Genomic DNA, 15,380 nt, shown 5'->3' with positions numbered 1-15,380 from the left:
TTTTCCCATCACACTTTCCTTTGTTTTAAATTTTCTACAGTGAAATGTCTCACTACCTACAAGATAGTTGGCACACAGTCGGCCCCTGTGTTGCAGACACAGTTTGTAAAGAGTTATCCTGCAATACTGATTTCTTTCAGACTGATTGTTTTCAACTATGAAACGACACGGCCTCTGTAAGTACGTAGACGAGATGCTTCGAAAGGTTGCACCCCGAAAGCAGGCAGACTCTCTTTCCCGCATTCACTGTCACCTCCACGCTGAGGTGAGAAGGTTACTTGTGAGAAAATGTACTGTGGGCTCCCGTCGAGATCTGACTACAAAACAGAGGCGTATAGGTTCCACATACAATATTCTGAACAATTTTATCCACGGGTTCACCAAACACTCACATAATGTACATTTTAAAAACTACACCTTTCTGGATATTAGATTGGGGCATGTTCTTCTAAGCTGGAAAAAAAGCTCAGCTGGAATCAAGGAGGGAGGGAAGAAAGCACAAAGCTGGGAGCGCGGCAGATTTAAACTCTATAGGTGGTATGTCTGCATCTAGACAGTTTTTATTAGTAATTGATCCCTGAACATACAGTACTACCTTCCTATCTATAGCACAGTAATAATTCTGAACATCACAGGGCTCAGTGCTCTAAGAGTAACTCCAAGGGTGTGAATGGATTATGACATTCTTTTGTTTCGACAAGGGCCCTGAAAATTAAGTTTTTATAATATTGTTTTACCTTAATTAGAACAAAAACTTTTATCTGAATAATTTGGCAAATACCATCTGTGTAAGGAAACAAACATGGCTACACAGGAACATGGATACTTACAAGAAGAATCCATTAGCCATCCAGTATTATTAAATTCCCTACCCTTTACCAATATCAACATTCGATCTGAAAATCACCTTGGAGATCTCAGTGGGCAAAAGAGAACAGGCCAGCCAGGTGCTTCACGTTGTACGTTCACATGACAACCAGGAATACACTTGATGAATGCAAAAGCATAAGCCAGAACAAACAGACAATAATCAACTCTGAGTTGTAAGGAAGAAACATCTGTAGTGATGTTAACACAGATTTCAGCTTTTGACAGCAAAAGGGTATCTCCTCTACAACCTTATTCATTCCAAAAATAAACGTCTAAGTATGGTTGTTCTCAAAACAGAACAAAAACACTGGAAGAAAAACAAATCTTATAAACAGTACCTTCCACACATAATCAAGGCCTTCTCATTCACCCTGAAGACAATGTGTCAATAAGTAGTGAAACAGGATAGGTTAAGGCTCGCCCAAGACTCACCCTCAAACTATCTCCAGACAGGAACAGGTTGTAGGGGTTGAGGATACGCTCGTAATGCCCTCTGATGTGGGAGCCCACAGCTTTGCCAGGAGCAAACCCCATCTTGGTGGCAATTTTGGTCCATTTTCTATCCTTGCAAACAACTGCAAATCCACCTTCTTCTGCAACTAACTGTTAAATAAAATTCAAAAGAAATTAGAAACACCTATACGGAAACCACGTATAATTCCCTCATGCCTAGGTATGACTCCAAGCACAAAATGTTCTTGGTTGAGGTAATCCTTGAAAAATACATTTTTCCAAGCCAAAAGAAAATACATACACACTATTATTTTTAGGCTAGAAAATCAAAACATCACTTTTGAGAGAACGGTCCATAAACATGTGGTACCTGCAAAAGCTGCTTCTCAGTTTCCCAAAGTAGTCAAGATTTTCTGGGAGCAAGAACTAGATTAACATCTCTAATAAAAAAGGGTCCAACTCAATGAACCTTAAAAATCTCCACAAACTACGGAGTAGGAAGGGTAGCAGTGTGCTTCATGGGAAGAATGTAGGCTATCGACCAGGGGTGTCGAAACTTTCAACGTTTTTCACCAAGGGCCACAGGCGGTAAAATACACAAATAGCCGGGCCACTCACTCGAGGTGAAGTACGTATTACCTCACCTGGTTTATTTAAGTGAATATATTTTTGGAATTTGCTGCAGGCCAATTAACAATGGATTGCGGACCGCAGTTGGACCGCAGGCTGCAGTTTTGACACCCCTGCTTTAGACTGAAGGGAACCTTAAGTTAAGGTACTGAATTATGACTCAGCTAGGTCAATTTTCTCCCTGAGCCTCGGCTGTCTTGTCTGTAATAAAACAGAAAGGAGTATCTTACAGGGCTTTTGTGACATTTAAAACTGAGCCCCCACAAAAACAAAACACAAAACAAAAAAAATCAACATCAACAAGAAAACAAAACTGGTGGCAGTAAAATATTTCGTAAGGCTTTCAGACCAGACAAGTACAGCCCAATCAACCACTAAACTGAATGGAGAATTTCATTTTATATACTGAAAACAAGTTTGTTTATTTTTAAAACAAAGAAGATCACATTCATGCAGTCAGAACAATTATTAAATGAGAGAGGATGGTCATTAACCTTTTACCTTATTAAGCTGAAACAAGTCCAAGATCTTTCTCTCCACATGCGGGATTTTCAGAGTACTTCCCTGTAACTCCCAGTACTTTGCAATCTGGTCCAGGAAATTCAATTTTACACGAGTTTGAGCCTAAACGACAAAGACCTGAGTTTTCATTTTACCTACCTTAATTTAAAGCTCCTGCTTATTACCTCTGCATGTGGTTTCTTAGAATATTTTTAAGTGCAATACCGTTTTTTGAATTCCACAGAGAAACTGCCCAAAATAAAACTGGTTGCATAATTACATACTAACTCCACAGAAATTTAATCCCACCCACCATGTGCCAGGCAAACCCTCCCTCTTGTAATGTAAGCGGGGAGGTGGGCAGGTGCTGGGTTTACGGCGTGCTATGAGCACAGCGTTGTTACCGGTGAAGATGCTCTGACAAGTAAGCTTCTGCACGGCTCCTGGTCTTTTACAATCTGGGGACATGAAAGGCCTGTTCTCTCAAAGCACTGATGCTCTTATCTGCTCAAACCCAAACCTAAACACACGTTCACAATGGGGATTCTAGACCAATTTTAAGGTCCTGATAACTTCAAGATAACAGACAACCAGGGAAGCTTCCTTAAATGTTGCAGATGATTACTGTTGTCTACAAGTTATTTTTTTTTTATTATTTTTTTTTACAAGTTATTTTAAAAATTTGTCATTTCTCTTTCCTTGTCAAATGTTAGTCAGGCAGTTCTACAAGTTTTAACTTGCACAAGACCAATACTGAGATCAATGCTCAGACATTCCCGACCACATTCCAAGCCCTCACAGTGAGTATGTATCTCCTATCTTTCAAGCTCCACTTGAAAACACAACTACTGGATGTTATTACCACCAGCCACAGATGTTCCAGTTAAGAACGTTTGCTTAGTGTAGAAAAACAAAATATGGCTTGGTCCAATATAAAACTCAGATGAGCAAACGTTGCCATAAATGAACGACCGCGATGCTGGCAGCTCCCAAACCGCACTCCTGCACTTGAGGGGTGCAGCAGTGCAGGGACTGCAGAGACAGCCTGAATGAGGGGTGCAGCCTCATTCCTCCTTGGGAAACTAAAGCGTTATTAAATCTAAGTGAAGATACATCAACTTGGAAGAAAATTAGAGCTGAAGAATCTTTTCCTTTAGATGGATCTCATAGTACATCCCTTTCAGAACTCAAATTCTAGTGCCTGTCACCTAAATTTGGAAGGATTTAAATGAATGAATGAATGAATGAATGAATGAATGAATGAGCCAACAGTGAGTGACAAAAATCAGCGTTTTTAATAAAACTGGGTTTGCTGCAAAGGTCTTCCTGCCAACTGTTTTACCGTGAATATCAATTATTGGCCATATCTTAGCTTTGCTAACACCCACCACTGGACTGGTGGCGGTGCCTCTTCACAGAAGGTCCCTCTGGGGTACAGTCAACCAAAACAGTAGTTAGGACATTACCTCCAATTCATTCAGCCTCTGGATACGTGGGGTAAAATGAAGTTTGTCAACGTCACATGCAAATGGTGGCTGCCAATCCTAGGAAAAAATCAAAGACTTTTATCAGAAGAATTTATAATTCTGATATGTTAAAAAGTTTTAAAATTAAAACCCTGGGTTACACAAATCATGTTATCTCTAACCAGTCAAACAAAATAGAACATAGGGTAGCGGTTCTCAACCTTTTCCCACCAGGACAGCAGAATATGTATGATTAGCCTTCCCCAAAGCAGCAACACATCCTGCACGCGACCCTCCTCACACCTTCCAGCTGCGCAACGTCACTGGGCCTCGACACCTCTGGTGAAGAATCACTGACTTAGGAGAGAGACTGACTCCTTCTGGTCACCATAAGTATCTCGGGCCGGCCCGGTGGCTCAGGTGGTTGGAGCACCACGCTCCTAACGCCAGATCACAGGTTCAGTTCCCACATGGACACCAGTGAGCTGCGCCCTCTACAGCTAAGATTGTGAACAACAGCTCTCCCTGGAGCTGGGCTGCCGCGGGCAGCCAGAGGTTGGCATGAGCGGCCACTGCCGTGAGCAGCCAGCCAACAGATGAACGGCCGACTGCCTCAGCCGGGGGGAGCACAAGGCTCATAATACCAACCTGGGTCAAGGAGCTGGGTCCTACACATCCAGACTGAGAAACAACGGCTTGAACCGGAGTTGGCGGGGGAGGCGGAAGAAAGGGGGAAAAAAAGAAAGTATCTCTCTTTTTACAAAACAGCTATAACAATGTCAAACTCTCTGTAAACTACACATATGTGATTATTATAGTAGATATGGTTATTATGGCATTACAACAACACCGAGTATTACATAGCATTTTAAAACGCTAGATTTACAGAAAGCTCATACCAACAAATAAGAAAACGACTGTAATTTACAAAGAAATGAACAAATTCTATAAACAGTAGGAAAAAATAGCCAATCATAAAATTACTGGTGTCCAGCTTCAATCAAAATTTAAGAAAAATAATATAAAGATTCCCTTACTTTTACCTACCAGATTAGCAAAGATTAGAAATATACATCTCACCAGTACTGCAGTATGTTAGGAGATGTGTACCCTGACAGAACAGCAGTTTTTTATTTGTTTGTTTATTTGTTTGTTTTTTTGAGGGCAACTAGAAAGCATATCTTTCAAAGGCCTGCTAACCCAGAAAGTTCCTCTAGTTGGAATTTACTCTACAAATACTTACTACCACTCACATCACCAAGATACAAGCACAAGAAAATTCACTGCAGAACTGAACTTAACACCTATCAGTAGAGAATAAGCTAAATAAATGTCGATCCATTTATAAATAAACAAGAAAACGCTCTGCAGCTGTAACAAAGGAAAAAAGATCTAGGTGTCCCAAATGGGGAGACAGACAAGACTGGAAGAGTGAAAAAACTAAACACGTACAATCGTGTTAACAGTATTACAAATATGTAAATTTTATAGATATTCATAACAGAAAGGGGGAAAGAAGTTACTTTTATTTCAGATCTATGTATGCTGTTGCAATTTATCACTATTGATTGCTTTTAGTTTAAAAGTAAAACAAGGTTTTGTTTTAGTGACAGCAAGACTAAAGAAAAGAATGCCCAACTAGCAATGCCTGATAAAGTATGTTCAAAAATACATTACATTTTACCATAATTTTTAAAAAGGGAAACAGCAGATTACAAGTTCGTACAAAGCTATTTACCACATCAAAAAGAGGGAAAAAAATAATAATGGCAGTATTAACTGTTTAAGAAGGCAATTACAGATAAGGTCTTCAAGTGTTTACGCTGTCATAGCACCTCTTCAACAAAGACTATGGCTAATGTTTAAATGTCAATTAAAGACAGTCTACTTTGCTAATAAATTTAAAAATACTACCTACTACACTTCAGCCTGGGTCAAGGAGATGAAAGTCATTCATTTTTGTTTAGCTCCATAACTAAAAAGATAAAGAAAGCGATGTTTAGTTGTACAGCATCCAGTGCAAGAGAAGGGACCCACATGGCTTCTCAATAATGCTATGGCATGCTGAAGAACACTCTGCTGCCCAGAGCTCTGCTCTCTAACATTTTAGAAAGCTGTTGGCTTTCTGAAACGAACTGATCTGGATGGGTTGAAGGTTAGACCAAAAACATATAGACAGCGTGTCAGAATATCCAAGTAAATGATCAAATACTGTCCAAATGGCCTGAAAATTTTATAAACTAAGACTTATGGGTAATGCATAATGGCAGTATACCTGATTACTCAAATATGCCTGCTAAGCCCAAAATACAATGATATAGAATGAATTCCATCAAGTCTATACATTAAACCTCTATGAATTGCAAGCTACGTATTTGTTTATATACAAGTATGTATGTACGTAGATGTGTGTCTCTCTTGGCATTACATAATTTATGCTTATTTCAACATGAAGCTTTTTAAAATAAAACGAATCCTAAAAGTGAAGCATCCTAAAAATGAAATGACAGATAGTACATGTCTATCACTAAAGAAGTTCACACAGTGGGTATAATACGTTTAAAAACTAAAGAAACTGTTTCAGAAGGTTATTTCTTCATTAAAATCAGATCACTGAAAACTTTGCCTCTTCTGGTTATTATAAAGAATGAGAGAAAATGACATAAACGTCACTCAGTTCTCAGCTGCCAAGCTATACTCCAATGAAAGAATTACACATTATTTGCAACACACACTGTCGTATTAGAACAAAGATGTCCTTGGCGAAGTCTGACCTCACGGGCAGTGATTTTACATGGGGGCGGGGGGAGCCATTTAAAGAAGGGAAGAGATCCTAGCAAGGCCTAGTAAGAATTGAAAATTTTGAAATAGGAAAATAATTCTCAAATTAAGTAGCCAAATAAAACAATGAAAATCTCCACTTAGAAACACTGTAATAGTTTTTGCTTTGATACTTTTAAGTATCCAAAAGGAATATTGTATAATGTGACCAAAACTTTTAGCCTCTGCTAATAGTCACTGAACAAGACCGGAAGCAATTTCAAAGCTTGCTCCCCTACAGCAATCTAACTGTTGCAAATAAATATTCCTTCAATATGCCTGTAACAAGCCATGTTATAATCAAACAGCTACACTGCCACAGTTTTTCCCACAAGGAAATCATTTAATAAGTAGTTTTGTTTTCTTTCACACCTAGGATCCCAGTGGGGAAAAGACAATTTCTGATAGAAAACTGAGGCTGTGAAGATTAAGAAAAGATTACATACTTCAGAAAGGTTCCAAAAATGATGTTTGTCAGGTGAAGGGGTTTAGGAAAGAGGCTGGACTCTGCCAGCTCAAACTTCCCTCCGCAACACCCACACCTGGGCACCTGGGCACCAGGGGCAGGGCAAGTCAAACACCCCACACCCTAACTTTAAGGCCTCATTGGATCTATAAACACACGCTCTACTTCAGTGCTTGATACACTGGTCACTCTTGGACATTCAAAATCAACGAAAGGAGCAGTCGTGGCACTAAAAACCACCCTGAACCTCGAAGATATTAAAAGGCTGCAAAATCTGTTTTGCTTGATGTTCCATCTACAGACACATTTGCAACTGTACTAAGAAAAAGAAACTAAACCAGTTAGCCATACATTTCACTAGGTGCAAATATTTAACAGCTATTAGTCCTACAATTAAAATATGTTAACTGTAAGTCCAGCATTAAAAGCAGAAATGGTTTTGGACCATGTATGATCCCTAACAACCTATGTGAAGGAAAGAACGGGCTTGAACCTGAACTCAGATTGCTGGAGGCTGCTCAGTTTCCCGCGCGGCCAGGACCTTCATGTTTGTACAAGGGCAACCTGCACGTGGATTCCATGCACGGCAGTTCTAACCTGCGTCAAGGCTAGGTCCCCTGTTTGAAAGAAAAGGATGGACTAACACACAGGCATGCTCGGTTTAGGATGGCAGAGAAATATAAATGGATCTTATCTCCAAAGACCTCAACATAAATGCGTCCTGATATAAATATCTCCGACCGTCCTGTGTTGTGGAGACAGCTCTATCAACTGCCTTCCTACGTTCACGTTTACGGCCACGTTTAATGATTGATTTGAATTAAAAGATAACCCACTTTAACCTAAATCAAAGTATGAGGAATTTCAGGCTAATAAAACTGGTGTTCACCTGAATGGCTGCCTGGTATCAATGGGACACACACCGTAAAAATTCTGCTATTACCTGCTTTTCCAGGTCTTCTATAAAGGGTTTCGCAGCTCTGTCTAGAGTTGAAACAAGAAAACCATGACCATGAAGTCAAGTAAGTCTGAAACACTGACACTCACCAAACCTGCTTTCTCTCCGGCGCTTTCCAGCGCATTTCCTGCAGCCTCCAACTGAAATGTGGTGTTTCTGCGTTTCTGTCTTGATCCTATTTCCTCCCTAAACCCAAGTGTTCCCAGGAATTCCAGGCAGCCCCTCCCCAAAACCCCACACCCCCATCCCTGCCGGCTTCGTCCCGTCCCCGCTACTCACACTCACACCTACTCACACTCACACTGCACAGACCAGCCGCAGGTCTCTCCCACCAGTACACCGAGCTTCTTTAACTCAAAGCTGGTTTAATTCCTTTCTAAAACCCTAGAATATTAACACAATGCCTGGCACTGACATATCAACAAATGTTCTGAACTGAACCCACAATCAACCCCCAAGGACCCATATCATTTCTTCATTCACCAAGAGTAGAGAAAAAAGGACTCCCTAGTTTCCTGTAGCAGAGTGGAGAATTTCTATTAATTAGAAGTCAACAGGTAAGCGAATTCCTTATGTTAACAGCTGCCTAAACCTCATCAGGGAACAATCTACACCAGTAGTTTTCGAACCTAGCTGAGCCGTAGAATGAGCAGAGGAAGCCCTTAAAAATTCAAACCCTTGGGCTCCTAGTGGTCAGTGCAAGTGATGAGCCAGGCGTTTCCATACAGATGAGCCAACCAACCGAGCGTGAAACGGTTAAGCTCTTGTACACTGATAAACTAAAAGAATAAGGGTACATGATTCATGTAAAATATTATAAACTTCTGGGGCGGCTGGTTATTAGCTCAGCTGGTTAGAGCTCTGTGCTCTTAACACCAAGGTTGCCAGTTCGATCCCCACATGAGCCACTGTGAGCTGCACCCGCCACAACTAGATTGAATCAACTGCTTGACTTGGAGCTGATGGGTCCTGGGAAAACACAAATAAATAGAAGTTTTATATATATATACATATATATACACATATCATAAACTTGATAGACAAACAGTGTAAGAGACAAAGAAAACGGTATGTTGACATCACAGGCGTGCACCTCACGATCTACATGATCTCCCTGCAGAAGGAAACGAGGGAAAACCACTCTCCTCCCCCAAAAGCCTGTGCGGGAGACGAGAGCAGCCAGGTAACTTCTGTGGTCTGGGAAGGGAGTCACTGAGTATTAGAAGGCAGAACACTACTTGGAAGTAAAAAGCCAGGGTTTGGAATTCCTCAATCTGTCCTTCAAAAGCTGTGTCACCTTAGGTGAGTCACCTTGGATAACTCCTCTCAGCACAGTTTACCTGTAAAATTGTCCTACCATAGCAACAAAAATGGAACACATACCAGAAGTCAACTGTTTTGATTCCTACTCTAGTATTCTTTCCATGAAATCTCTGTACTCCTCAAGTTTTCATTTCTGTCTGGCTAACACCAACCTTCAAAACCAAATTGTCTTGGATCCTAAGTCAAATTCTAAATCCTGTCCCCCCCCAAAGAGTTCTGATGAGCAGTTAGCTATTACATAAGAAAAAGGAAGATAGGAAAACAATGGAAGATAGGAAAAGCCACAAGGTCAGCAGTGAAAAAAAGAGGAGTCACAGATGAACCCTGAAGAGTGGGCTGCCATCAAGCCCCACTTGCTAACCGCACTCCCAGAATCGCCATAAATGCCTGATGCTGGCCTCCCACTGGGCAAACGGGTGGCTGCTCTTGGCTTGTGCGAAATGCCTCATCATGCTGGAGCCTTTCTGGGAGACTAAGCGTGGAATCCCTGGAATCTTACAAAAGGAAGGTTACAGTCCACAAATTCTCTTTATACAAGGCTCTCTCTCACCTGCATCCCCTCGTTCCTTGACCCACAAATAAGAAGCGACCAGAGTACAACTCCTAAGAGATCCCGCTCACCTATCTCTTCCCTCCAAGTGAGAGCTGCCCAGGATGAGATGCTGCCATCTGCTTCAATATTACCCAGCGATGCGTTGGTCCAGCCACACAGAAAACTGGGAGGATCTTGCCTTAAAGACCTTGTATTTATGTGGTTTTGATAGGGATTTGTTCTTTGTTTCTGGAGTTATGAATTAGAGTAAAACAGGAATGGGTTGGTAGATGTCGTCTGGAGTATGTAGATATGCCTCACAGGAGTATGTACGTAATAAAAGCTCCAACCGAGTATTCAAAACACACTAGCTTTTAGTCTTTAGTTCTCTGAACATTACAATTTGGTCAAGCCAGTGAAATGGCAAGAATTAATACAGGAATGCACAAAAGTCTGCCTATAGCCACAGAAAGAGAATAGCTGGGAAGAGAAATCTTAGCCCAGCTACATGCTCACAACTAAAATACTCAACATTTAAAGATTTAAAACTTGGTATATACACATTAGAGAGGGTTTTAATACATCTAGAAAGCATTACTGACAAACTGCTTGATGCAAGACGAAAACAAAAACCACACAACTGGAAATACAGCACATATGGGTCCACCTAAAAGGTCATGTCATGAGGCCCAATAACAGAAGGTCTATTTGAACCAAACGTTTGCAAATCCAGGTTTGTATGATTACACAGGAGTTCTAATTGGCTTTCCTTTTCTAAAAGTTTCCCTAACAGTAAGAATGAAATATAATGTGGCTGTGTTCTAAGGATCAACACAAACATGGCCCCTGCCACCTCTTCACTGCCCCCGCACACACTTTACAAGTAAGGTCACTGTAGAATATTAAAAACTCCGTCGACTATTCACCCTCCTGCCAGGCAAGAATTGGGATTATTTAAACTGCTGGGCGGGCAGACGCCCTCCAACTGCACGCCCTCCAGGGCATCGTGGCCATCCCACACTGAGGAAAGAGAAAATCGTCTTCACCGCTCTCAGCCCAGAGCTCACCAAACACTCCTGCCTGTGTACACACACTACACAAGAGACACATGGCACACGTGAACCTGAACATTTTCTGAAATAATTTATAACAGCTCTACCCAAAAAAATTTTTTTATCTAATTTTTTTAAAATTCCGGATACAAAAACACTTCAAGAGAAGTGTAAACCAAGAGAAGAATTACATTCTATATATTCTAGTTTTGATGCTGGCTGGGTTTTTGTTTTCAAACTTCACTTTTTTGAAATCCCTTCAGTGTAGGGAAACATGAGGCACCATATTTGGCACTAACCCGTCTCGCTAAATCAGTCCCCGGACTCTTCTAAGCAGTGAGCAAATAAGCTCTGGGATTTAAGATCCTTGCAAGCCATCAATTAATAAATCTGGACAGCAGCCCTGGGTCAGTGTCAGATCCCCTTAGAGAAGATGAGAAGGCCTTCGTCAGAGAAAAATGACTTTGTCCAAGGTCACAATGGAATTAGATTCTAGACACTACCCACTTATTTTTCAAAAATCTAGAAACACTGACTCCTTCTTTTACATAATAGAGGAACTGACTTTTGACAAGTATTACTAATTCGTAAAAATCCACATACACTCTTGATAAAAGCTCATTTTTTTATCCCTGCAAAACAGTCCTTAAATTTTACATCTGATGTAAAACATATTGCAGAGGGAAATGGAATCAACAAGTTCTAAAAAACGATTCATAATGTGATACTCTGCCTGGTACTGTTTAACTAGTCTCCCATATGAAAAAGGAAGTTATTACTGGGGGGTCAGGGGGCATAGATTGTAAAGGGTTACTGACAGAAAATATTTTTCAATGACCTGACTTTTAAATTGCTCATTTTGGACATCTGATACCATAAAAATGTTAAGTAGCAACCCTGCCGAGACAGAAACTGCATTCAAGGCTGCAAGTCAAAGCACCGTTCTTCACAGAAAAGTGAGCCTAACTGTCAGTCTGACCAACAGCTCATTAGGGCCTTTTCGTTCGTCTCCACGAAACTCCTTTCCAGAAATGGGCTTCATCCTGTTTCTTGGTGACTCCTGACTCCCAGCTCCGTGCTGCTGACAGGAAGTCTGGCAGATAGGAAACTGGACAAGGAGCAGACAGAGTGGAGAATGCCCTCCATCCACCACCAAACTTGTGCCAAGAGTTGGCCTGAAGATGGTCACGTTTCTTTCGACACAGGTTCCAACAAATGCGCAACAAAGCTACTGACTAAAACCGAAGTGCAACCTGGACAGTGTCCATCACTCACTGAAGGCGGGAACCGCGACGCTGAGTGCCCAAGGTCACTCACACCCCTAGGAAGACAAAAGCTAAGCTGTTCTCAACAAGGGCCGGCCACGTGTGTGCTCTCACCCCACGCTGTACCCTGCCTTCTGCTGTCTTACAGCCCAGAAAGTAGCTAAAGGGACTAGATTCTTCATGCTCACGTATACGCCTCAACATTTCTATAATTAAAAATTTTAATTTACACTGTGGAAGTGATGATTCTGGTAGAGGAAAGTAACTAATCTTTACATCCAGGAAGAAACTTTAAATCATGATAAAACAAAACAGATGAACAGATGGGATGGCTCCAGGTTACGTCTATAGGTGTACGGATGGTAGTCATGCTTTAAGAGGAATGGTCTACAATTAAAGATGCGAATGCTTCAAAAACCAAAAGGGACTTCACAAGAAGGCACGAAAGTCCAATTCTACATCTTTGTTCCAAATACCTTACAATTATGAAACAGAAAAGTCTCAGTGCCCTGGAGGCAGCTTTTCCTCATTAGTCTGGTTCATAAACTTGGAAGTATAAAAAAGTAAATTCACCATTGAACTCATCTAATAGTTAATGGCAGAAAAGGAACATTTTTGGAAGACTTTTGGGAGGTGTACAAAGGTAGCATCTCATTTAACTTTTCTCTTTTAAATGCTTAAGCAACCTTTGTCAGGCTGCAAACAACTGCCATGTCTAAATCAAGTTTCTCACAACTCAGATTTTAAAGTCCAGGTATAAATTTCTCAAAGTAAATGGCAGTAAGCCCGTGATAACACTTTCCCGAAGTATCACTCCACCCATCCAATCACCCCAAAGGGACCGCTGGTGACTTCTCTTCAAGAGACCCAAGCTTGCCGTGTTTCCCCGAAAATAATACCCAGCCAGACCATCGGCTCTCCATGCGTCTTTTGGAGCAAAAAGGAATACAAGACCTGATCTTATATTATATAAGAACCCGGTCTTTATATTAAAACAAGACCAGGTCTTGTATTAATTTTTGCTCCAAAAGATGCATTAAAGCTGATGGTCCAGCTAGGTCTTATTTTTAGGGAAACACGGTAAAAGAAACTTCAGAAAGGAAAGTACAGCCAGCCCTTCAGTTTCCAACATTTATTCCATCTAATTAAAAAAAAAATTTTTTTTTGAGGTTGGCAATGATCTTCTGCACTTAAAACAAGTATATTAGCATAATCTCCAGAGAATACCAAATTCTCTTAGAAGGACAAAAAAACAAGAATCACACCACCAGCTCAACACAGACCAACTGAAAGGACTGTGCAAGGAAGCAAGGTTTTTCTAGGTTCCCGGTTTTCACCCTACAGATGGCCTTTGTGAAGAAGCGCATAGCAAGCTTCGTGGGACATCGGTCCAGAGACCTCACCACATTTCATCTGGGGGCATGAGCTCTCTCTTTGTCCTTTTCTGTAGTCAAACCTTAGTGTGGTCCCACTAAGACAATAATGAGAAGCTGTGGAAGTCTACAAAAAGATCCCATGTACAGCACATAAGCCAGACTCTTTCTTTTTTTAACTGAATAGTTTACAGTATTTTTTGCTTTTTTAAAAGAAAATTCTCACTGGCAGATTTTTGTCTGCCTATATTAAAGTATCCTAAACATCCTGGACTTTGTTATTGTCCCCAAATTAAACACATAATTTTACTACTAATCTATTAACCAGAAACACTCTGAGTCTAAGCCAACTCATCATAAAATTACCTTAGAGACAAAGACTGAAATTGGGGATTAATAACTTTCTCTTATCAGTGTCTCTCAATAAATAACACAGTAATTCAAACCCCAGCTTTAATACAGAACATTTATTAATACTTTTCAAAGGCAACTCTGTATTCGTTTGCTCTTTAAAAAGGTTTAGGTTGCATGTTTAAAAACAAATACTACCATCACAGCGAGGGACATTTTTCCAGCAGGGGTGGGACATGACTCTCCAGCTGCCTCATTTCTCTATAATATCACTCACAGTCTAGTCTGAAAGTCTATTAACTGTGTTGATTAGTTCACTAAGAGTACAACTTGATGGATATGTTTGTGGCTCCCAGGGAGACCAATTTACCACTGGCAAAGTCAAGTTTAGCTCAACACCCATACCAAGACTACAACAAATGAAGTTTGTTTTTGCTTTGTTTAAGGCAGATTCAAACTAGAACTGTCGGACTTAATCCAGCCTCCTACCAACTGAGAAGAAAAAAGTTTTTCCTCTGAGCAGTATAGTCCTAAATCTGTCTTAAAAAGTAGTTACAAGTGCACTTGGGATTCCTTTTGTGGGTGATGAAAATGTCCTCACGCTGACTATGGTGGTCCTTACACGACTCTTTAAACGGATAAATTGGACGGTATATGAATTATAGCTCCATAAAGCTATCATTTTTAAAAGTAATTATAAATTCTTCCTTCGCTCAAGGATGATATGCGTTTTCTTCAAACGTTAAGGATTTAAGGTGGCCAAAGTATTATAACTAGAGAAAAGTTTCATGACAGACATCAAGGAAACTGGGAAAAGAGGTTAGGCCTTTGTCAATCAAGCCTCTATTTAGGGAGAATGATAGGATGGAAAGAGAGGACATGAGCTCCATCATATCACTAACACCTCTATTATACAAAGAAAGGATTAAGTTCTTACCTGTTCCCAAGGGTGAACTAATAGACTCACTCCAACATGCTGACTGTAAAACACTTAAGTTTTACACGAAGGGATCAAACTAATGACCACAGGAGTTAAAACTGAAGAAAATGTATCACCTGGGGTTTGATTTAAATTTAAACCCCTGACTTTTGGACACTACCAAAGAAATTTGTGGAATCTGCCTACTTATGGCCAAATGTTAGATGTTTGAAGACAACAAAGAAAGTTATTAAAGCCATCAACTATATTCTATTCAAACTTGGGAGACTCAAAATAAGTATTTACAAAGCAGCCAACTATTTTCTGCCAAATAGTTATACCCCTAAAATTAAGCATCTCCAACTACATCACAAAATGACATGGAAAATATAATTTGTCCT

The 15,380-nt window shown here is 40.4% G+C and overlaps 1 protein-coding gene across 1 annotated transcript in view; it reads right to left on the bottom strand.

Annotated features, from left to right (window-relative positions):
* KDM5B (lysine demethylase 5B) overlaps nucleotides 1–15,380 on the bottom strand; it is a 50,164-nt gene that overhangs the window by 33,123 nt on the left and 1,661 nt on the right. Inside the window, exons 2-4 of the mRNA XM_081039186.1 lie at nucleotides 3,921–3,998; nucleotides 2,455–2,577; nucleotides 1,303–1,473 (exon numbers count right to left, since the gene is read on the bottom strand). Coding sequence (XP_080895312.1) covers nucleotides 1,303–1,473; nucleotides 2,455–2,577; nucleotides 3,921–3,998 — 372 coding nt within the window. The remainder of the gene's footprint in view (nucleotides 1–1,302; nucleotides 1,474–2,454; nucleotides 2,578–3,920; nucleotides 3,999–15,380) is intronic.

The sequence above is a fragment of the Rhinolophus hipposideros genome, assembly GCF_964194185.1.
Source record: "Rhinolophus hipposideros genome assembly, chromosome: 26".
In the NCBI taxonomy this organism is placed as follows: Eukaryota; Metazoa; Chordata; class Mammalia; order Chiroptera; family Rhinolophidae; genus Rhinolophus; species Rhinolophus hipposideros.
This window is presented reverse-complemented; position numbering and strand designations above follow the sequence as displayed.